Consider the following 23,817-nt stretch of genomic DNA (forward strand, 5'->3'; position numbering starts at 1 on the left):
GTTGGAGCCGCAGATTGTCTGGAAGAGAACTTGGTGTTCTAAGAGGATCATGTGGTTTTGCAAGCAGAGAGGGCCAAGCAGGCTTTCTCTCAGAGAGAGAGGGAGAGAGAGAGAGACAACCACACAGAGATCAGTTCTACAGTGTTATAGCCAGTAGAAGCAGCTGGGAGTGGCAAGCTTGTAGAAAACCCCATTTGGAAGACAACTTGGTCAAAGCCCTTATGGTTCATGCAAGAGGAGAGGTCTGGCTGTCTAAATGTTTCACTTGGAATAAGAGAAACAAAAAGGAACTCTGTGGTGATCTGAATGAAAGAGGTTATCATCTGGAGAACCCTGAAGGGGCAACTCTCATTAGCAAGACACTGAAGTGACTGATGGAAGTACATCAGTTGTAGATGTCCTGGAACAACAACAAGAACCTTCCTGAGCAGTAACCATTTACCTTTCAAGCACCAAAGCCTGGTGAACTTTATAAATGTTTAATTCTGTGCACAGTATATGAATTGCCTGCAACCAGTGAACTTGGAGGAATGAGAAGTGAGATTGGACTGTGAACCAAAGAACTCTTCTGAACTTACACACACATTACACACATGTGCGCTTAGAATTAGAAGGGGGGTTAAGGTAAGTTAGTTAATTTAAGTTAAAGTGTGATTCTGTTTTCATGTTTAAAGATAATTAAAAGCAAATTTTGTTTAAGGAACCATTTGTCTTGTTGAATATCTATTGCTGCTGGGTTTATGGTTCCTCTGGGCTAATAACACTTCACCATTATCATTTTTTTTGATAAATGATTCACCATTTAGCAAAATAAAACTTTCAATCCAATATTCTGTGTAAAATTTCAATAGTGCTACAAAGTATTCAGAACCTCAAGATTACCAAGCAGATCTACATTTTGAAACAAAAATTTGCATGTGTAAATTTAATAATTTTTTTCTCCCCATACATAAACAGTGTCTGGTCCTTTCTCACATGAATACTCAGCATGAATAATTCCCAATACAGGATCCAATTGAATGGAAATAACTCGTGTTGTCACTATCATCCCATGAGTGCAATAACATTCATGTCCAAGTACTCTACGGTAAACAAAATCTTTGCTACTTACCTACTATCAAAGCAGCTGGAATATGTTCTTCTTCATAGTGAGGAATGAGTACAAGTTTGGGGATGTAATATGTGTTGTACAGCCAAATGAAGGTAATTACACTGACGAAGCACCAGCCCTGCGGATCGTAGACTAAATGAACTTGAAGCCCCATCACTAAAACGTTGTCTTAATGGTCATCAGTTGGACTATCATGATCCGTCTCTATGCATTGTTCCTGGTAAAAAAAAAAGCTCAAAATGAAAAATCAAAACATTTGCTAACTCTATATTAATGCATCCTGCTTTGCTTGCATGTATTTTGATATTATCCATCAATAATTATTTCTTATATATGGTCATTCATTGCAAGACTGTCAAGGAGAAAACTTGGATGATCATTTGCAAGATAGTTTTGACTTTAATAATTACCCAGAATATTTCAGTACATTTGCAAAAGAATGCTTTGGAAACATTAAACTTGTCCCACACTCAGCATGGAAACAGACCCTTCAGCTCAACTCATCCATGCACATCATGTCTACCTGAGATAATCCTACAGTATTTGCCTAGGTTTGGCCCATATCCCTCCAAACATTTCTAATCCATGCACACATCTAAATGTTCTGATTAATATTTAATATTTTTACATGACAAAAAGAAATATTTATGCATATTTTTCATTAGAAATTTCCCCAGTATTCTATCACATTGTGTCCATTGCTTTATGGGTTTCATCCCATTCCCCACACCAATTTTCATACACTTTAATATTTCTATTTCAAAATTACTAATTTCTATCAAAAGCATGGAAGCTGACTCAAAAAAAAGTTACACCTTTGAACAAGGGCAGCACAGTTAGTGTAGCGGTTAGCACAATGATGTTACAGCACCAGAGATCAGGACTGGCGTTCGAATCCCACGCAGTCTGTAAAGAGTTTGTATGTTCTTCCCATATCAGTGTAGGTTTTCCCTGGGGGCTCCAGTTTTCTCTCACCCTTTAAAATATATGTGGGCTGTAGGTCAATCGGGTGTAATTGGGCAACACGGGCTCGTGGGCCGAAAGGGCCTGTAACTGTACTCTATGTCCAAATTTGAAAATTTAAATGCAAGAATTTTGGCACTAAACAGATCATTCAGCTCCTTTTAAGTTTTTATAAAAATGCTGTAGAAACTCAACAAGTTTTTAAAGTAGCAAAATTAAAGATACTGTATATAACCAACATTTCTGACATGAGGTGTGTAGTGATTGAGTGCTAGTGATCCTCCTGTCCACTAGAGGGAGTCAGAGACTAGTTTGTTGCAGCTTTGGACAGATTCAAGATATCTGCCTCCACATGGTCTTGAGTGAGTCCTTTAACTAATATAGTTGTTTTAAAAAAACCTTAATTTCTTTATTACAATAAAAGAAACATCAAAAACCATTCATCAAGGTATGAACAAAAAGCAGGCAGGCACCTATATAAAATGTTGGGGATAGGAACAGGGGGTACCAACAGGCAAGAAGTCATTGATGGATATGACTGGAAGGGCAGAAGAGAAAAAACCTAAGAAGTGTTATGGGGAGGGGATAGCTCTCAAAATGCAGAGGGAAGGGGGAAAGAAGACAGAGAGACGTAGAAGTGAACGAGACAAGGGAGCGGCCCAACGGAAACTGGAGAAGTCGGTTAAAGCCATCAAGTTGGAGAGTGTCCAGGCAGAAAAATAGGTATTATTCCTCCAATTTATGAGTGGCTTCAGTTTGGCAGTGTATGAGGTTATGAACAGACACATCGGCACAGGAGTAGGCATGGAATTGAAATGGTTGGCCAGTGGGAGATCCCCACCATTGCTACAGACAGAGCAAAGGTGCTCTGAGGTAGAGATGGCAACAAAAGGAGCACCAGATGCAGTAGATCAGCCATTTTCAATAGGGCTACAGCGTATTTAAGAGAGGCCACAGAGTAAAATTCTTAATTTGGGGGGGGTGGGGTATCTAGAGGTCATGGACACTGAATAAACATTGGGGAAGGAAAGGACTTTGCTGCTAGGCTTTGCTGCATTATTGCAAAGCAACACTAGACTTTTTCAAGGTTGGAGGCATTTGAAGACAGAGGAGAATAACCTTGATAAATGGGGAAAATTAACAATGTTTTCAGAGTGCTCTTTGTTTCAACATGATTGTGTTTGACATGGAACCAGTTTTGGTTATGAATTGCCTTCTGTGTAGTTTTCCTCTTGTTCTCTCACCTCCAATTCCAGGAAATAAGCGTGCAGGACAAAAAGCTTTGCTCCATATTTCTTGTGCCCTCATTTTGCTTTGAGTTTTTATGATGCTAGTGTATGTATGTCTCCTTCTGCTAGCTTTTATTTGAGGTATTTTCCATAAAATTTAAGCTGACTTTTGAGCTCACCTTCTTAAGAAGTGCTTTTATTTCATAATAGTTAGTTTTTGTTGCTTTCAGAAATAATTTTACCCACAAGTTCCTCGGAAAAAAATGTGTTGGCAGTATTCTTATCATATGGTTCCATTACATCTTCGCAAAACCTCTGCCCATGTGTTTGATTTGTTTTAATACATTTTCAAATAACAGCATAAAACATAGAACACCAAGTACAGGCCATTCAGCCTCAATGTTGTACCGAACTGTATATTCCTTAAAAAAAGTATTAAACCCTCCCTACCCCATAACCTTCTATTTTTCTTCCATCCATGTGCCTGTCTAGGAGTCTCTAAAATGCCCCTAATATTTCATCCTCCACCACGATCCCTGGCAAGGCATTCCAGGCACCCACAAATCTATGTGTAAAAAAACTTATCCCTGATGCCTCTCATAAACTTCCCTCCTTTCATTTTGTACACATGCCCTCTGGTGATTGCTATTCCTGCCCCACGAAACAGGTTCTGACTGTCCACCCTGTCTCTGGCTCTATTAGACCTCTATTAAGTCTCCTCTCATCCTTCTACGCTCCAAAAAGAAAAGTTCCAGCTTTACTAACCTTGCCACATACGACTTATTTTCCAATCCAGGCAACATCCTGGTAAATCTCCTCTGCACCCTCTCCATAGCTTCCACATCCTTCCTGTAATGAGGTGACCAGAAATTAACACAATACTCTAAATATGGTCTTATAAATCACATGACCTCTCTACTACTGAAAATGCCCCTATTAATGAAGCCCAGCATCCCATAGGCCTTCTTAACTATCCTATCAACCTGTGCGACAACCTTGAGGGATGCATGGATTTGGGCCCCAAGGAACCTCTGTTCATCCCCACTCTTAAGTAATTGACCATTAACCCTGTTCTCAGCCTTCTGATTTGTCCATACAAAATGCATCACCTATCATTTACCTGGATTGAACCCCATCTGCCACTTTTCCGCACAACTCTGCACCCTGCTTATATCCTCTTGTAACCATTGACAATATTCAGCTCCATCCACAATTCCTCGAACCTAAGTACCATGTGCAAACTTACTGACCCATCCTTTCACCTCTTCATCCAGGCCATTTATAAAAATCACAAAGAGCAGGGGTCCCAGAAGAGATACTCCCCTAGTCACTGACCTGGGAAAAATACTTTCCTTCCACTACTACTCTCTGCTTTCTAGCTGCAAGCCAATTTTTTACCCACACAGCTCAGGTTCCATGCATCTCATGCCTCAAGACCTTCTGAACGAGTATCTCATGGGAGCCCTTGTCAAATGCCTTAATAAAATCCATGTAGACCACATTTTATGTCTTAACCTTGTAAAATTCTTTTAGTGACCTTCTCAAAAATCTCAATTAGTCTTGTGAGGCATGACCTTCCCTTCACAAAGCCATACTGTCTATCCCTGAGTAGGCGTACTTCTCCAAATGTTCATTTATCCTATCCTTAAGAATCCTCTTCAATATTTTCCACACGACTGACGTAAGACTCATGGGTCTATAATTCCCAAAATTATCCCCATTTCTTTTTTTTTAAATATACAAAGGGACTACATTTGTTATTCTCCCATTCTCCTTCACATCCCCTGTGGCCAAAGAGGATTCAAAGATCATAGCAACTGCTCCAGCTATCACTTCCCTCACTTCCCACAGAAATATAGCCTATATCACATCTGGCCCTGGGGACTTGTCAATCTTAATGTTTTTAAGAATATCTAACATTTCCTCTTCATTATCTCAACACTGTCTAGCACACAAGCCTGTTCTATTCCAACCTCACCCTGATCAAGGTACTTTTCTCGAGTGAATACTGAAGCAAAGTATTTATTTAGGGAGTCCCAAACTTCCTCCACCTCCAGGCACATGTAGCCTTTCCCTTTAGCAGCCCCTCCTTTATTCTCTTTATCTTTCTGTTCTTCATCTACACATAGACCGCCTTGGGATTCTACTTAAATCCTACATGCCCCCTTCGAGTTCTCCTTAGTCCTTTCTTAGCTCCTTCCTGGCTACCATATACTTCCTATGAGCCCATCCTATTTCCTGATTCCTATATCTATTATATGCTTCCTTCTTCCTCTTGACTACCTGCTTCACCTGTTTCATCAACCATAGTTCCCTTTTCCTGCCATCTTTTCCTTGTCTCAGTGGGATAAACCTATCCTGAACTCAGCACAAGTGGTCCCTTAACTTGTGCTTTCTCCCTTGAACATCTGTTTCCAATGTACTCTCGCTAGTTCTTGCCTCATCCCATTGTGATGGCCCCTTCCCCAATTTAGCACTTTCCCATTTTGTCTGCTTCTATCCTAAAATTCGGGGACTTATGGTCGTTCTCACCAAAATGCTTCCCCACTGAGAGATCTGCAACCTGACCAGGTTCATTACCCAGAACTAGATCCAGTATGGCCTCTTCCATCGTCAGCCGGTCCACATACTGTGTCAGGAATCCTTGGACATACCTGACAAATTCAGCCCCATCTATCCCTCTTGCAGTAAGGAGGTGCCACTCAATATTATGCAAGTTGAAATCACCCATAATTTCCTGCACCATTCCAAAATCTGCCTTCTTATGTTCTCCTCAGTGTCCTGAGGGCTATTTTGGGGGGGGGCTAAAGACTACTCCCAGCACAGTGATTGCTCCCTTCCTATTTCTGACAGCAAGCAAGATGAAAAGGTTTAGAGACTGTACTGAAAGAGGAGTAAGACAAACCCTTTGATTACTTTAAGGCCAACACTCAAACAGATGATTACTGAAATATCACAGAAATTAGAAAATGGTCTTCTTGAATCATACAAGGCAACTGAATTGATTGCTTTAAAAAAAATGTTGACATAGGTCCTTCCAGCCCATGCCACCCAATTATATCCAATATGACAACCCCAGAACATATTTGAAAGGTGGTAGGAAACTGGAGCACCTGGAGGAAACCCACACAGACACTGAGAGAATGAATAAACTCCTTCCATAGATACTGAGAGAATGAATAAACTCCTTACGCAGATACTGAGAGAATGAACAAACTGGACAAGATCTGTAACAGCGCTGTGAAAACCACGATGCCAACCATGCCATTGCTACATGTGGAAATGTTAATAAAGTCATAGAGCCATTTGTTTTACCTTCAGTGTTTATAATAATCTCTGACATCATGAACTTAAATGCCCAAAAAAAACTATTCAGGCAATCCTTTAAGTAATTCCACTGGGGGCAGAAAAACTGATGAGATGGCAAGGGACACTGAAAAACAATTTGTCATTTCATTATAATCCAAGAATCCTCTTTTCACTGAGATGAATCCACTCTCTAAGAAAACGATGCCAGGTTCTGGGATGGAAAGGAGTTGTTGGAAGAGATGTTTGCCAGAAGTATGGAAACAGATTCTAAAGAGGCTGACCATTTTTGAATTCAATTTATTGAACAAGGCTTTTCAGGGTAAACGTAATAACCTAATTGATAGTAAGAAAGCCATTATTTCTTTTCTTAAAAAGCTTAAAGCCTATAAGACCAATATCAGATGTCAGGAATTTTTGCAATTTCCAAATCTGAACACGAACACAGAGTCAATGAAAGATGGTGACATTACTGTTTATGTGGAATACTTAAAGCAAGTTTACACAGATTGGCAGAAAAGATTCAATTACCTATTAAACTTCAATATCCTGTATTGGATATTAGATCCATTTTAGGAACAACTTACTGATGTTATCACAGAAATTCTAGAAAGGTTGATGGATCTTCAGAATGATATATTGTAATTGCACTCCATAAGGCAAATCAATTTTAAAAGAAAAGAACAGGCCAGGTTGGCATAGCGGTTAGCATAACGCCTTTACAGCACCAATGATCAGGACTGGATGTGGGTTCAAATCCTGTGCTGTCTGTAAGGAATTTGCAAATTCTCACCCACCCTTCAAAACAGTGGCCTGTTACAGTGCTCTATGTCTAATTTAAAATTGAATTTTAAATGAAGAGCTTTGAATCCTTCTGCATGGGGGAATTGGAGGTGTAGAGAGGTGTGAATAATAGGCAGCCAACTTCAGGGAACTTGAAGTTATTGAAACATTGTGAGATCTGTGGATATAGATAGGGAGGGACTGGGGGAAAAAATGGAATCGAGGTAAGATCCTGATAGCTCAGTTGAGGGTAAGATCCTGATAGCTCGGTGAGGCAGGAGCATGTGGAATCAATGGGTTTACATGGATAATTGGGTTTGTTTATCTTGGGTAGGAGATAGAACCAGGCAGTGCAGGGATGGGGAACAATGAGGTTGGAAGCACTGAGAGGGAGATAACCAGGTTAGATATGATACATTAGGTGATGTTTTGATTCCATATATTGTTAACCAGTGAGTCTGAATCTCAATCTTTTTTAATCAGCAATGCATGTCTGCCTCCCCACCCCTTCTGCAGGGCTCTACTCAAAAGGTTTATGAGCCCCTTCCATGTGTTTATTCCATACTTTTCTCCAACTAATATTTGTTATGTGAGGTAAAAAGAAAATAAGATTTTTTTACTTAAATGTATTGAAGCAGAAAGTAAATAGCTTCAAATTCTTGGAAGTGAACATTTCTAATGAATTGAGATAATCCACCACAGTGACCTGACAAGAGTAAAACACAGAAATCTGCAGACACCGTGAATGAAATAAAAACACAAAGCTGAGGAAAGTCATGTAATTACATTTTGCTCATACCTTAATGAAGGGCTCAAACCCAAACGTTGGTTATGGATCTTTATCTTTGCAATACAACGTACACTGTTAGACCTGCTGACTTTCCCCAGGTATGTGTTTTTACATTGACCTGACAGTCAAGAGAGCACACCATCGCCTCTACTTTCTTGAAGGCTAAGGACGTTTGACACATCCCCCATGAAAATCAGTACACCATTCAAAGAAAACTGGCCAATTCATACTGTTTCAAAGAACCTGCAGAAGGTGGTGAATGCAGCTCAACGTCATGTAAACCATCCCATCAGCTTGATCCACACCTATCACTGCCTAGGAAAGGCAACCAACATATTGAAAGACCCATCACACACTCTTGTCTCCCTCCTACAACCAGGGAAAAGGTTCAAGAATACAAAATCATGCACTAGTGTTAAAGACAGTTTCTTCCCCACAGCCAACAGGTTCCGAAATGAGCCCCTAATGCTCTCGTGCTGCACTTGCTATACACCAATTGGTCTTTTTCACTGTAACACAATTCTCTGTAACTTGTTCCCTTGCTCGTCTACTTTTTTTTTTCATGGCTGAATGCATGTTAGAATTGACTTGCTATACTGCTTGGAGAAGAACCCTTCTCACTAAGCTAGGTAATATGTGACAATTATTTTGACTTTATTTCAAGCTTATTTGTAGCTGTTACCAAAAAAAAGCAGAAAGAATTGAACATGAAGAAAAAAGAACTGAAACCATTGCAAGAATCTACAAATCAAAAGCAATTTTTAGTGGAAATATTTGCAAATGCAAAAACACTGAAGCAGGAAATCGAATGGGAGTGCAGTACAGATCTCCACTCCAGTGACTGCTTTGACTTTGTTGAAGTTAGGTGGCAGATAGCAACCAAACAAAATTGGCTTGATTCACTAAAAATGATTACTATTCAGCCTCCTGTTTCCTTCCCCCTCCACCATCTACTTCATCTTCCCATCACCCACACATTCCTCCCACTGGCAATTCCTATCATCCTTCCCTCATCCCCTAATCTGCCTCCACACATCACTTCATTGGATTCCATCATCTACAGTACTTTCTTGTCTCCATTCACACTTCCCAGCCTCTGTTGCTCTCCCCAGCCTTCCTTTACCACATCTGACAATCTGCCCAACTGCTCCTCTCCCAATTCCACATTTCCAACTCCTGTCCCACCCTTCCCTCAACACTTTATAGAACATACAACAGTACAGTTCAGAAACAGGCTATTTGGCCCATCTAATTTTTGCCAAATTATTATTTCACCTAGTCCCAATGACCTGCACCCGGACTAGAACCCTCATATACTTCCCATCCATGTACTCTATCCAAATTTTTCTTTAACTTCAAAATGGAGCCCACATTCACCACTTTAGCTGGCAGCTCATTCCATACTCGAACTGCAAGAAGGTGTTCCCCTTAATGTTCCCTTTAGCCACTTCACCTTTCACCCTGAACCCACATCTTCTTGTTCTCTTCTCACCTAACCTCTGAGGAAAAAAATAACGTTTGCATTTACTCTACCGATACCCCTCATTTTTAGTGGCCATTTCCCCTCCTCTTTCAGTCCACATGAAGGTCTTGACTCAAAACCTTGATTGTCTTTATCCCTCCACAGAAGCTGTCTGACCTGTTGAGATCTTCCAGTGCTTGTGTTTTGCTCCTGTTATCACTCAAGCTCGGCCAAATCTAGTAAGTCTGAGAAGAACCTCTTTACACAGGCATTGGAGGGGAGGACGAGCCATCAGATTGGTAAGAGGCAACACAACAAAATCAGGACAGAAGTAGGAATTGCACAAAACTACTTTATTATTTTACATTTAGTGGTTTTTACGTCCCACTTACAAAGAACTGGGCATGACCCCTATAATGCTACTACCTCATTTATTTATCGGACCAGATCAGAGGTGAGTGGGAGAAACAAGCCCGTGGATTGGAACATAAAAGATTGACAGGATGATATTCATCGTGATTTTCGGAAAGAGATCAACAGCTGCAAACAGGCACTCCCTCCCTATAACAGGGAAGAACCTGGTCATCAGGTGTGAAGTGCTCTTGTTGTAGTGCCCCATTCCCCGTATCTGCACCCTGCCAGTCACCAGAGCAGTGTTAAGATTTATTTGGGGTTCCAAAATGGATAAGGTCAGAAGGAGCACCACATACAAGTCAATGAAAAATGGGGGAGGTGTACCCAACATAGCGCTCATCCTGATAATCACCTTCATGTGTGGCTGCATCAAGGTGTGCATGGAACCAAGGTACAAGGGCACCAAGTACTGCTACGTCCTGAAGTTCTACTTGTCCCAGGTGTTGCGAAGGATGGGCCACAAGACCATTAGCCAGTGGTCAGTATGGAACATCCTGCAGAAACGAGAGAGGAGGACTCGATGACTGTCCAGGTCAACTGGCAGAATGCCTCATCATCAGGGCTCACTAATAATCACCAAGACGGCCTGGCTGGTGGTGAGAAGAGTCCTCCCAGTGAGATCCTTCCTGCACGACCAGAACATCACCCTCAATGCAAGCTGTCCTCAGGACAGCTGTGGTGGGGATGGAGACTGTCACCCACCTCTTTGCTGAATGCAGATTCATGAGGAGGGTGTGGAGAGGGAGGCAGGGGTCTCTGTAATGTTTCATCCCATCCCCAGCAGCAGCGTGATACAGGACTCCCTGATTTGTGGACTGTTCCCAGTGACACACTCATAGTATATATAGAAAGAAACATCCAGAACTGCTGGAAGGATTCCCTTTGGGCAGTCTGAAACCGGATGGACTTCCCCACACTGAGATGTTGGGGAAGTACAGTTTAGGGCCCCCTCCATTACTCTGAGGGGAAGCTCCTTAAACCAAGGCGGGGGTGGGGGGAAGAATAACTAGGTGCCATAGGGTGGTAATGGAGCAGTGGGATAAAATGTAAAATGTACTGTGATGAGATGATTATCACCATGTAAAAGCTATTTGAACAGCTTATTTTTCTGATATTGTAAATCATTTACGCAATGGGATGGAAACAATGAATGTAAGTCCTTGAACAGTTTCTGTTCATTTTTGCATGCTTAATAATGAGTTGAGTCGGCGGGTAAGGTAAATCAAATAAAAGACTTTACTGCACACAACCAAACATGAGAGCCCACAGTGTGGCATCTACTTCCTGCTAGCACTCAATCAACTAACACATCTTCATGGTGCTTGTGTATATGTAGTGTGCTGTGGCGAGTACGATGGCTGCAATGCAATTGCAGTGGGTGCAGGGTAGTCGATGGGAGTGGCTGTCTATATCCCCTTCCTTGAGCTACCACCTCCCCCCAACCCCCCCACCCCCCCCAGCATGATACAGTGAATATGTACACAACTTTCACTAGTGCAACAACATATACATTCAACCCAGTTCAGTCCCAGTATTTCAGGTTCAGCTCACAGACATGTCTATCACGTGTTTTGTAATAGCCCTCTGCTAATGTGGAGGCTTACACACCTTGTCCTGATTTCTCTCCCTTCCATAGTCTCAGGGGCATTGTCCATCACCTCTCCTGTGGTTTCCGGGAGGCTCACGTCGACCCCAGGCTCATGTTCTAAATCCAAAAAAGTCGATTTGTCTGGGTTGATTTGTGTCGTCCATTCCTCCTGCTTATTTCCCCCCTTGAATAAACTAGGTATGACCTGGGTTCCTGGCAGCTCATTTCCACTATACCCGGGCAGTCATAACCTTGTGATTTGCATCCTTACGACTTGCCCTTCAGTCAATGGGGCGAGTGGCCGGCTGGTTTTATCATAATTTTTCTTTTATGCCAGCCTTCTGTTTAGCAGCTGGGCCCTGACATCTTGCAAGTCATTTGGTTTGGGCTCCAGAAGTCTCCTTGCCACTGGTAGGGTAGTCCTGGTCTGCTTCGACATTAACCGTTGCGCTGATGAGCCCAGGATGGTGTTGCAAGGGACGTTTCTTAAGTTGAGTAGGCTGAGGAAAATGTCTGTCCTCTCTCTCTATGGGACTTCTCCATTAGCTGCTTGGCACTTCTCACCCCTCTTTCAGCCAGCCCATTTGATTGTGGGTACTCTGGGCTGCTGGTAATGTGGGTGAAGTACCATGCAGTCTTAAAGTCGAGCAACCTCTGCCTGGTGAATTGTCTGCCATTGTCTGAGAGAAGTGTATGAGATGCCACATGTACTGAAAAATGCTGTTTTAGTTTGGTGATGATAGCCGCAGAGGTTGTGTCTCGGAGCAGGTCTAACTTGAAAGAGCCCGAGTATGAGTCTATTAGTACCAGGTACCAGTAGCCAGGTTAGCCAGAGTAGGTCGGGTACCGGGTGTAGCTGCAGTGGCTCTTTTTGCTAGTGTGGTTTGCTACTGTTGCACACCAAGAAGGACTCTACCTCTTCATCTATGTTCTATGTCATACCTGGCCAGAAGACAATGTCCCTCACACTGCATTTTGTCACTTCTGTGCCAGGGTGCCCTCTGTGCAGGATCTCCACGCACGTATTCTGCAGTGTGCTAGGGATGACCGCTGTTAGGCCCTTCACGATTACCATGGTAAGGAAAGAAGGGTTTCACCCCTGGTGACAGGCTGTGTTGCTTGGCCGGCCAGCCACCATTAATGAAGGTGCCCAGGGTGTTTAGGGCTGTGTCTTCTGCTATGTGCTTTCTTAGTTCGTCCAGGTGGGCTGAAGATATATAGGTTACCGAGCATTTTCTGGGGGCCCGTGATAAAGCATCGGCTAAATGCATTTCCTTGCTGCATTTGTGTACAAGGGTAATGTGGTATTTCTGAAGCACGAGTGTCATACGATGTAGTCTTGCCAGTGCAGCGTGAATTGGCTTATTTATTATGGTCATCAGAAGTAAGTGGTCAGTTTCTATAGTGACTAGTCTGCCATAGATATGATCATTGAATTTTGAGCAGGTGAAAACCACCGCCAGTAGCTCTCTTTCAATTTGAGCATACCTCGCTTCCACATCTGTAAGTGACCGGGAAGCGTATACCTCTGGTTTTCAGTCCTGCAGGCATGCCGCCCCTAAGCTGTACTGCGAGGCATCACAGGTCAGTATCAGAGAGAGAGCCCAAGCGTGGTGTTTTCTCCCTGCGAGGACTCAATTCAACTAGTACACCCTCATAGTGCTCCTGCATGCACAGTGCGCTGTTGGAAGTACAGTGGCTGCAATGCGGCTGCAGTGGGTACAGAGCAGCTGATGGCAGCAACTGTCTACAGTTTCTTTCCTGTATTCTATATATTATGAATAAAGTGGACTCACGGGGAGAAAAAAAACAGCTGTAAACAGGTTCAGCGTGTAATCCCTGGATGAGTTGCCACCCGAAACCAGCACCATGCACGTGTTCTACATTGCTGGGGCTGAGGGGCCTTCTAATGTCACAAAGGAGGTCAGCAGATCTCTCTGATCCAATGCCATAAATATTTCGAATCATTGTCTTGGTCATGAAATCTTGTTGGTTTAATAAGTACTAACACCAACCCATTACCTCCCTCCCCCCCCCACCCCAACTCTTGAGACCAGACACTTTGCAAAAAAAACAGATAACATAGGAGAACATATGAATGGAGTCTAGAGTCTACAAACTCCATACATATACAGCTCCAAATTCCCAAAACATTCCTGCCGATTCCTGGAATTCCCACATCCTCTCAAAATGGAAAGGACCTTTCGGGTGGTATGGAGAAATATATGCCCAATGTTTGTGAGCACACAGAAAGAAGTCCAGTGTAAATGCCCGAGGGAACACCCCACCTCCACCCTTCCAGATAGGAACCCTCCACTTCATTTGTAGAATGACAAGGGCCTCATCTGCCAGATTACTTGCAAGGCAGCAAGTAATCCTCAATCCCATTGGTTATCTGAAATAGATATTGCTGGGGTGAATGAAGAGAGGCAATATAAACCAAGTGGCAAAGTGGGTCCAGATGCTGAGACACGTCGAGGCAGGGGGTGGAGGCGGGTGCACGTGGGAGTTGGAGATTTAAAAAAGAGGTGTACAAATTTTTAAAGTGGCAGGTTCATATATCAAAAAGGTCATTTTGAATTATTTGTAAATAGGCACAGAGTGAAAAAGGATGTCATGCTAAAACATGAATTAACTTGTTTTACTTCAGATGGACCTTAATCAGCTTCAACAATAACTTTTAAAGGCAAGTAACAGGCTGGGGAACAGAAATGCAAACAGAAAGATGCTTGAAATAGCTTGAAGAGAACACTAAATGTAAGGTTTAGGAAAGGTCATCACATACTCTGTCAGAAATATCATCTTCCAATTTATTCCAACTCCATTATTTCCTCTGAATCTATAATCCAAGGATAGTTTCAACATCTTCCAACTCTATTGGCAAGATTTTACTACACCTGTCCCTACCCCTCCCCCCATTCAACTTCTTCCTCATAGCCTCATCTCTAGACCCTTGAAAGAAACCTTCCAAGTGGATGCTTTGATAAGTAATGGAAGGGAGGATTTTGAAGTGATTTGAGAGAGATCATGAAAATAAGAACTTTTTAATGGCATTCATTTTTAGATTTAAATTTATTTCTTTTAAATTAAATTTAAATTTAGACATAGAGCACAGTAACAGGCCCTTTCAGCCCATGCTGCCCAATTATACCCAATTGACCTACAACCCCCAGTATGTTTTTGAACGGTGGAAGGAGGCCGGAGCATCCGGAGGAAACCCACGCAGACACGGGGAGAAGATACAAACTCCTTACAGACAGCGTGGGATTCGAACCACGGTCCCGATTGTTGGTGCTGGAACAGCATTACGCTAACCACTATGTTAACTGTGCATATTAAATTTTTTATTGTCACATGCACTAAGGTAAAGAGTAAAACTTTATTTTCCCTGCTATTGAGGCATGTTAACTAATACAAAAGTACAGCAGGGAGTGCAATAATAAAACAATACTGCAAGGTGTAGTGTTACAGCAGGTTAGAGTGCAGGGTATAGTGTGACACAGAGAAAATGCAGGGTATAGTTAAAACAGTGCAACAACATCGTTGTTTACCAATGAGAGGATCATTTAAAAGTCTGATATAAATGTCCTTGAATCTGGAAGTCTATTTTCAGGATCTGCCCACAGAGAGATGGGCCAGGGGTGGAGGGAGTAGGAAGAGGTAGAAAAAAAGGAATGTGACTGGGGTAGGATGGTTCCTTTAATGTGCTGCCTGTTTCCTGGAGACCTAAAACAGCACAAGTGTGTTATGTGTGTATACTGAAGAACTACATTTCCCAGTAGGCAATGTGCACGGTTGGCACTGGAACAAAAAGTAGACTACAACAAAGTCAAGTGCGCCATGAGTTCATGCAGCTCAAAAAATAAAGCGTTAAAACCACACAAGGTTGTTCTTCTTCAAGGACCAAACATGACTTGGTGTCAGAAGTGTGTGAGTAAGACAATAGTTCCTGTCATAGATAAGTTAAGTCCTCCCACACCAATACAGTTTACTGGTAATCCAACTGTTAATTAGAAATGCTTCAAACAGCGATTCAACATTTATTTAGAGGCTGGTGGAGCTGGAGCAATCGATGGAAAATTAAAGCCTCTACATTTCTACACATGATGGGTGAAGATGCCTTGGACATCTATGACAGTTTTCAAATTGATGAGACAGCTTTCACGTTGACAACATAGGAACATAGGAAGTAGGAACAGGAGTAGGCCAAAAATGGCCCATCGAGCCTGCTCCGCCGTTCAATACGATCATGGCTGATCTAATTTATGACCCAACTCCACCTACTTGCCTTCTCCCCGTATCCCCTAATTCCTCTATCATGTAAAAATTTATCTAACCAAATTTTAAATATGTTTAATGAGGCAGCCTCAGCCACTTCCCTGGTTAGAGAATTCCAAACATTCACTACTCTCTGGGAAAAACTATTTTTCCTCATCTCTGTCCTAAATCTACTCCCCCGAATCTTGAGACTGTGTCCTCTCATTTTACTATCCCCGGCCAGCTCAAAAAACCTTCCTACATCTCTCCTATCCATACCCTTCATAATCCGATATGTTTCTATAAGATGTCCTCTCATTCTTCTGAACTCGAGCGAATACAATCCTAGACGATTTAATCTTTCATCATAAGTCAACCCCTTCATCCCAGGGATCAACCTAGTAAACCTCCTCTGGACCGTCTCCAAAGCCAGTATATCCTTCCTCAAATATGGAGACCAGAACTGGACACAGTACTCCAGGTGCAGTCTCACCAGTACCTTATACAGTTGCAACATTACCTCCCTACTCCTGAATTCAATTCCTCTAGCGATGAAGGCCAACATTCCATTTGCCTTCTTAATAACCTGCTGCACCTGCAACCTAACTTTTTGCGATTCATGCACAAGCACTCCCAAGTCCCTCTGCACAACAGCATGCTGTAGTTTTTCACCCTTTAAGTAATATTCAGCTCTTTCATTTTTCTTGCCAAAGTGGATAACCTCACACTTACTAACATTGTACTCCATCTGCCAGACCTTTGCCCACTCATCCAGCTTAACTATATCCCTATGCAGACTCTCCACATCCTCATTACAATTTGCTCTTCCACTCAATTTGGTGTCATCCGCAAACTTGACTACACCACATTTTGTCCCCTCCTCCAAGTCATCAATGTAAATGATGAACAGTTGTGGGCCTAACTCCGTGCGGCACTCCATTTACCACTCTCTGCCAACCTGAAAAACTCCCACTTATCCTGACTCTCTGCCTCCTGTCAGACAACCAATTTTCAATCCAGGCCAATATACTTCCCCGGACTCCACTTTCCAGTAACTTACTGATAAGTCTCTTGTGCGGCACCTTATCAAACGCTTTCTGGAAATCCAAATAGACAACATCAACCTGTTCCCCTCTATCTACCGCACCCATTATATCCTCAAAGAATCCTAACAAGTTTGTCAAACAAGATCTTCCCTTTCTAAAACCATGCTGCATCTGCCTGATTGAACCCTTACGTTCCAAAAGTTTCACTATTTCATCTTTAATGACGGCTTCAAGCATTTTTCCAACTACAGACGTCAAGCTAATTGGCCGATAATTTCCAGTCTTCTGCCTACATCCCTTCTTAAAAAGTGGCATGACATTTTCTGTCTTCCAGTCTGCCGGGACCTGCCCAGAATCCAAGGAGTTTTGGTATATGACCACCAATGCATCAACTATAACTTCTGAGGAGTATTTTGTTTCAAATAAAAATGTCATGTTTGAGAGATTCAAGTTTTTCTCCTGTGACCAGAAACAAGGTATGAGCTTTGACCAATACTTAGCTGAGCTTCACACACTGAGTAAGTCCTGTGAATTTGGAGATTTGAAAAATTCACTCATTAGAGACAGAATAGTTTGCAGTATCCCAGATAACGGGCTTAGAGAAAGACTGTTGCGTGAAAAAGATGACACTGTGAATATGTGTAGGGCAGCAGAGACCACACGAACAAAAGCTGAGGGGCTGCACAGGATAGATACAATAGTGCATGTGGTGAAAACAAAGAATCAGAGCCCCAGGAGTTTCCCAAAGCTTCAGCAAAACAAAGAGGTGGGATCAAATAGCAAATGCAGCAGGTGCGGAGGTAGACATATTCCAAAGATGTGTCCTGCCTAAGGAAAGTCCTGCAATAAATATGGGATGAAGAATCATTTTGCAAAGTGCTGCAAAACAGAGGACACCAAGAGAAATGCATAAACAGTGAACAAAAAAAATGGTGGGTTTTTCGTGCATTCACTGTAGACTCCTGGCAAAATGGGATGGATTGTTTCAGTGACTGTGAATAAGACAGTAATTCCATTTAAGCTTGATACTGGAGCCCAGTTCAATCTGTTATCTATAGACGATTAGAAGACCCTCACCCTAAAGAGCAAAATATATCCTGCGAAATTAAAAGTGACAGTTTACAGTGGAGGGAACGTTCCAGTGAAAGGGATCTGTGTAGTGAACTTCAAACACAAAGGGTAGTATCGAAAGTCAAAGCTACTTATTGTTGAAAAGAGAGTATAGCCAACATTATATCTGAGAGCATGTAAAGAGCTCAACCCAGTGAAAAGAGTTTTCATGGTGGCTTCACAGACCAAAGATGAGCACTCAACACTCCTGGAAGAGTACGGAGATGTCTTTGATGGGCTTGGATGCTTACCTGGTGTACACAAGATCCATGTAGATGAGACAGTGGCTCCTGTTGTCCCTTGCATGCAGGGAAGTTTTGTTTCCACTGAGAGAGAAACGTAAACAAGAACGAGCACGCACAGAACAGCACAGAACAGGAAAAAGTCATACAGAAAACTGAAGAGGCTACAGATTAGGTCAGATCACCAATCATCATGCAAAAGAAGAATGGAGCATTGCGTATATGTTTGGACCCAAGAGAGCTCAATAAAGTCATCAAAAGAGAGCATTTTAAATTGCCAATATGAGAGGAAATTGTTATGAGCCCAGAGGACCCCAAAACCCAGCAGCAATAGAATTTCACCAAGACAAATGGTTTCTTAAATAAAAGTTGCTTTTAATTATCTTTAATCATGAAAACAGGATCACACTTTAACTTATCACTATGAACTTAACTGCCTTCTAATTCTAAGTGCCAGTGTATGTAATGTATTTGCAAGTTCAGAAAAGTTCTTTAATTCACAGTCCAATCTCACTTCTCATTCCTCCAAGTTCACTTTTTGCAGGCAATTCTTATACTGTGCACAAAATTTAACATTTATGAAGTTCACCAGGCTTTGGTGCTTGATAGGTAAATAGTTACTGCTCAGGAAGGTTCTTGTCAGTGTTCAGAGAGAGATTTGTTGTTCCTGGACACATACTGATCCCTTTTAATCAGCCACGTCAGTGTCTTGCTGAAGAAACTTGCCCCATCAGAGCTCTCCACTGATAACTTCTTTCTTTCTTTCTTTCTGTTTCTCTTATTTCAAAAGAAACAGTCTAGCCAGCCAGTCCTCTCCTCTTGCATGAACCACAAGGGCTTTGACCAGGCTGAACTAAGCACTCACAAACTGTCTTCCAAATGGGGTTTTTCCACAAGCTTGCCAGCTTGTCCTGTTCCAGTCCCAGCTGTTGCTGACTGTAACACTGGAGAACTGATCTTTCTCTCCCTGAGAAAAAAACCTGTTCAACTCTCTCTGCTTGCAACAACCACATGACCCTCTTAGAACAGCAAGCTGCACTCCCAGACAGCCTGCGGCTCCGAACTACTCCTCCAGTGTCTTTCATCTGTTGCTTTTCAAAACAACAATCCATTAGTGAAGTCTCTTGGGCACTCTTCAGAGTTTTTGCAAAGGCCCGCAGGAGCTGTCCTGTCTAGCTTTTGCAGAGCTCCAGTATTTTAAATGAGATCTGTTTTGAAGTGTTTGTATGTGACCTACACTAAAAAACCTGCCATAATTCATCTCCCAAAAACATATTAATATACAATGCATACACAACACAATCTGTCACAAAATCATGTTCTGGTTTACAGGTGCCAAGTGGTTCAGTAAGGTCAATGTGTCATCAGGGTTTTGGCAGATGAAGTTCAATGAGCCAAGTTCACGTCTATGCATTTTCAATACTCCACAAGGAAGGTATTACTTTCTTCAGCTACCATATGGGATCTTGTCCGCACCAGAAGTCTACCATGAAACCATCCACTTGATCTTTGAACATATACCTGGAGTTGAAACCATGATGGATGACATCATTGCATGGGAGTCCACCAAGGATGAACATGATATGTGACAAGCGCTTGACATGACACAGAATTTGGTGTAAAGACACTGACCTTCATAGGAGATGTCATATCTGAATAGGGAGTGAAGCCTGATTCAAGAAAGTCATCAGCCATCGAGAGTTTTGTCAGGGCCCAAACCAAAGAGGAAAACTGAGTGGATCTAGTCACTCGAGCGAGAAGAATGCTTCCTAACAGAAAAGCCTATAATAAAATTTTATGATTCAGATAGGCCCACCAGGATGCATCCTAACATGGTTTGGAGCAGTACTACTGCAGCAGCATGAGGACACATGGCTGTCATGATAATGAGTATGTATGAGATGTACCGGAAGTCCGTGGTATGAGAGGGAGATAAGAACACAAGCAGGAGAACAAAGGAAACGGGAGAATAAAGCCAGTGGGAAGTTTACCTGATAAAACTTGTGTTTTATTAACTTCACATTTCGGGCCACAAATGTGACATTGGCGACGAGGATGAAAGAAGCTTGAAGAAAATTAAAGACTAAACAAGATTACAGAGGATTACAGACAACTTCAAGGTGATAAGAATTTTCTCTTTGACTCAGTACTTTTGGGGCTTGAATATTTCCTCATGGCTGGTGCAGACAGCGACTTTCTAACACATAGTGGAATTGCTCATTTTGACCCGACTAGTGATGCAAGCACTGTAAGTGTGAAGTGGAAGGCATGGCTGGAAGAATTTGAATCCTATGCCGACAGTCGTGGCCTATTTCTAGATACCGGTACAGTTGAACAAAAAGCGCAGAGAAGGGCATTACTTCTTTTCACTGCAGGACCCGCAGTTCGGGAAACATTTAAGACAGTTTTGAATACTGGAAGAAAGGATGAATACCGGAAAGCGGTAGATGCATTAAATGCACACTATGTAGTGACACCGAATGCTACATTTCAACGCCATTTGTTTCGGAGAACGAGACAAGAAGATGGCCAGACAATTGCTCAGTACGTGACGAGACTACGCCAGCTAGCTGTTGGATGCAATTACATGCCAGCTGATTTGGACAACCAATTATTGGATCAAGTCGTACAGCACTGTAGATCAGATAAACTCAGAAGACGTCTACTGGAAAGAGGGAGTGAGTTGGAACTCACCGATGCTTTAACCATTGCTGCTGCATTAGAGGCTGTTGAAGGGCAATTTCATACCATGACCCTGAAAGACAACTCAAACCAGCAAATTAAGAGGCTCTCACATCGCCATAATCAGCCAAGATATACGCCGACACATGACGTGGAGTGTTATAGATGTGGAAACCGAGGTCACTTTGGAAAAGACCCATATTGCCCGGCCAAAGGCAAAGTTTGCAGAAAGTGTGGAGGTAAGGACCATTTTGCAAAGAAGTGTAAAAGCAAGTCCAATGCAGACCAGAAGAGGAGGAGTACAACTTCCAAAGGCAAAGCCTGGGGGAAAGAAAAGTATCCTGGAAAGAAAGATACCATTCGCCAGATAGACGGTGACAATGATGATACCCAGGAGGAACAGAGTTGTTACCAATTTACGTTGAATGAAGTACATCATGAGAAAGTCCCAGTGATCATTGGTGGAGTGACAGTGCAGGTCATTGTAGACTCAGGCAGTGACAGTAATGTGATTGATCGACATTTATGGGAGAAGTTGAAAAGGAAAAAGATCATCTGTACCTCAAAGAAGTGTTCCAAGAAACTGTATCCATACACAGCAACCAAGCCATTGCAGACCATTGGATGTTTTACTGCAACTGTTGAAGCTGGAGATAAGTACACCGAAGCAGAGTTTATGCTCATAGAAGAGAGGGGAGAACCATTGCTGAGTAGAAGCACAGCGCAAGACCTGGCAATACTTCATATTGGAGCTTGTGTCAATTCAATTCAGTCATACGAGGATATGAAGCAAGAATTCCCCGCAGTCTTCCAAGGAGTAGGAAAGCTAAAAGGTCGACAATTGAAGCTAGCGGTAGATGAAACGGTCAAACCCAAGGCACAACGAATGCGCAGAACTCCGTTTGGACTTCGTGGGAAAGTCGAAGCCAAAATTAAAGAATTGATCGAACAAGACATTATTGAACCGGTGGAACATTCGACGCAATGGGTCAGTCCCATAGTGATTGTGCCCAAACCAAAGGGTGACATAAGACTATGTGTTGACATGAGAATGGCCAATGAAGCTATAATTAGAGAACGACACCCTATACCAACGGTGGAGGAAATACTTCAAGAACTAACTACCAGCAAGGTATTCTCAAAAATTGATCTGAAATGGGGCTATCATCAATTAGAGCTGGATCCGGGTTCCCGAGATGTAACTACATTTGTGACTCACTGTGGATTGTATCGTTACAAGAGACTATCATTTGGAATTAATGCAGCTTCGGAGATCTACCAGTATGAAATCCATCGAGTGATTCAAGGCATTCCTGGAGTTGCCAACATTTCTGACCACATCATAGTCCATGCACCATCGAAGGAAGAGCATGACAAATGGTTGAGGCGTGTACTATCTAGACTACAGGAGGCAGGCCTTACCTTGAATGGAAACAAGTGCCAGTTCGGTGTGTCAGAAATGGACTTCATGGGACACAGACTTACATGGAAAGGACTAAACCCTGCAGAGGCCAAGGTGAAAGCTATTGCAGAGGCACGTGCACCTCAGAACGCAACAGAGGTGAGGAGTTTCCTGGGATTGGTCAATTTTTGTGCAAAGTTCATTCCTAATTTCGCTACAGTGGCAGAACCACTAAGGAAACTAACCAGGAAAGGTGTACTATTTCATTTTGGATCTGAGCAGAAGAAAGCGTTCACAGCGCTGAAGCAAAGCCTGACAGATGCAAAAACTCTTGGATATTACGATCCGGTGGCATCAACCAAAGTCATAGCGGATGCCAGCCTGGTTGGTTTAGGAGCCGTGTTGGTCCAGATGCATGATGGAGGACCAAGAATCATTGCCTATGCCAGCAGATCGTTATCAGATGTGGAAAGAAGATACTCTCAGACAGAGAAAGAAGCACTCGGACTTGTATGGGCCTGTGAGAGGTTCCATGCATATTTATACGGCATTGAATTTTAACTCATCACAGATCATAAGCCATTAGAGGTGATCTATGCACCTAGATCCAAACCATGTGCCAGAATAGAAAGATGGGTACTCAGACTACAACCCTACAAATATAAAGTAATCCACATTGCAGGGAAAACAAACATTGCTGATCCGCTGTCCAGATTGGTGAAGGTTGGTGGTCCACAATCCAAGTCAGAATTGGGAACAGAAACAGAGAGCTTTGTATGCTTCGTAGCTATTCAGTCGACACCGAAAGCTGTGACTACGAAGGAAGTCGAGAGAGAATCCGAACGTGATCCAGAACTCAGGGAAGTAAGAGAATGCATACAGAGTGGACAATGGGACAAGTGTACTCACAAGGCTTACCTTCCCATTAGAGACGAACTTTGTTGCATCGGATAGTGTGTATTAAGAGGTTGCAGATTGGTGATTCCGCAAAGATTGAGACCGAAGATCGTATCCTTAGCGCATGAAGGACACCTAGGCATTGTTGGTACCAAGCAAAACCTCAGGACCGAGGTATGGTGGCCAGGTTGTGATAAAGACGCAGAGAAATTTGTTAAAACTTGTCACGGATGTCAAATCACAAGTAAGAGTAATCTGCCAGAACCGATCCGGAGTACGCAACTCCCGACAAGACCATGGATCGACGTAGCTGTTGATTTTCTTGGACCTTTACCGACGGGTGAATCAATTATGGTAGTGATAGATTACTACAGCAGATACTATGAGTACGTGGTGTTGAAGTCCACAACCACTGAAAAAACAATACAAGCATTAGCAGAGATATTTGCAAGATATGGAATACCTGTTACATTATACTCTGACAATGGTCCACAATTCATTTCAGAGACATTTACGGAATACATGAGAACCACAG

General features: G+C 42.4%; 1 protein-coding gene across 7 annotated transcripts in view; it reads right to left on the bottom strand.

The window, feature by feature from the left end:
• zdhhc21 (zinc finger DHHC-type palmitoyltransferase 21) overlaps window positions 1-23,817 on the bottom strand; it is a 91,598-nt gene that overhangs the window by 64,134 nt on the left and 3,647 nt on the right. For 4 of the 7 annotated variants that reach the window (XM_069939101.1, XM_069938721.1, XM_069938943.1 and 1 more), the window contains one exon: window positions 1,112-1,328. In XM_069939101.1, coding sequence (XP_069795202.1) covers window positions 1,112-1,265 — 154 coding nt within the window. In that variant the 5' untranslated portion in view covers window positions 1,266-1,328. Of the gene's footprint in view, window positions 1-1,111; window positions 1,329-4,068; window positions 4,153-10,410; window positions 10,553-23,817 lie in introns of all 7 variants that reach the window. The other 3 variants (XM_069938793.1, XM_069938866.1, XM_069939022.1) reach the window with 2 other exon arrangements.

Source organism: Narcine bancroftii, chromosome 1, assembly GCF_036971445.1.
Source record: "Narcine bancroftii isolate sNarBan1 chromosome 1, sNarBan1.hap1, whole genome shotgun sequence".
In the NCBI taxonomy this organism is placed as follows: Eukaryota; Metazoa; Chordata; class Chondrichthyes; order Torpediniformes; family Narcinidae; genus Narcine; species Narcine bancroftii.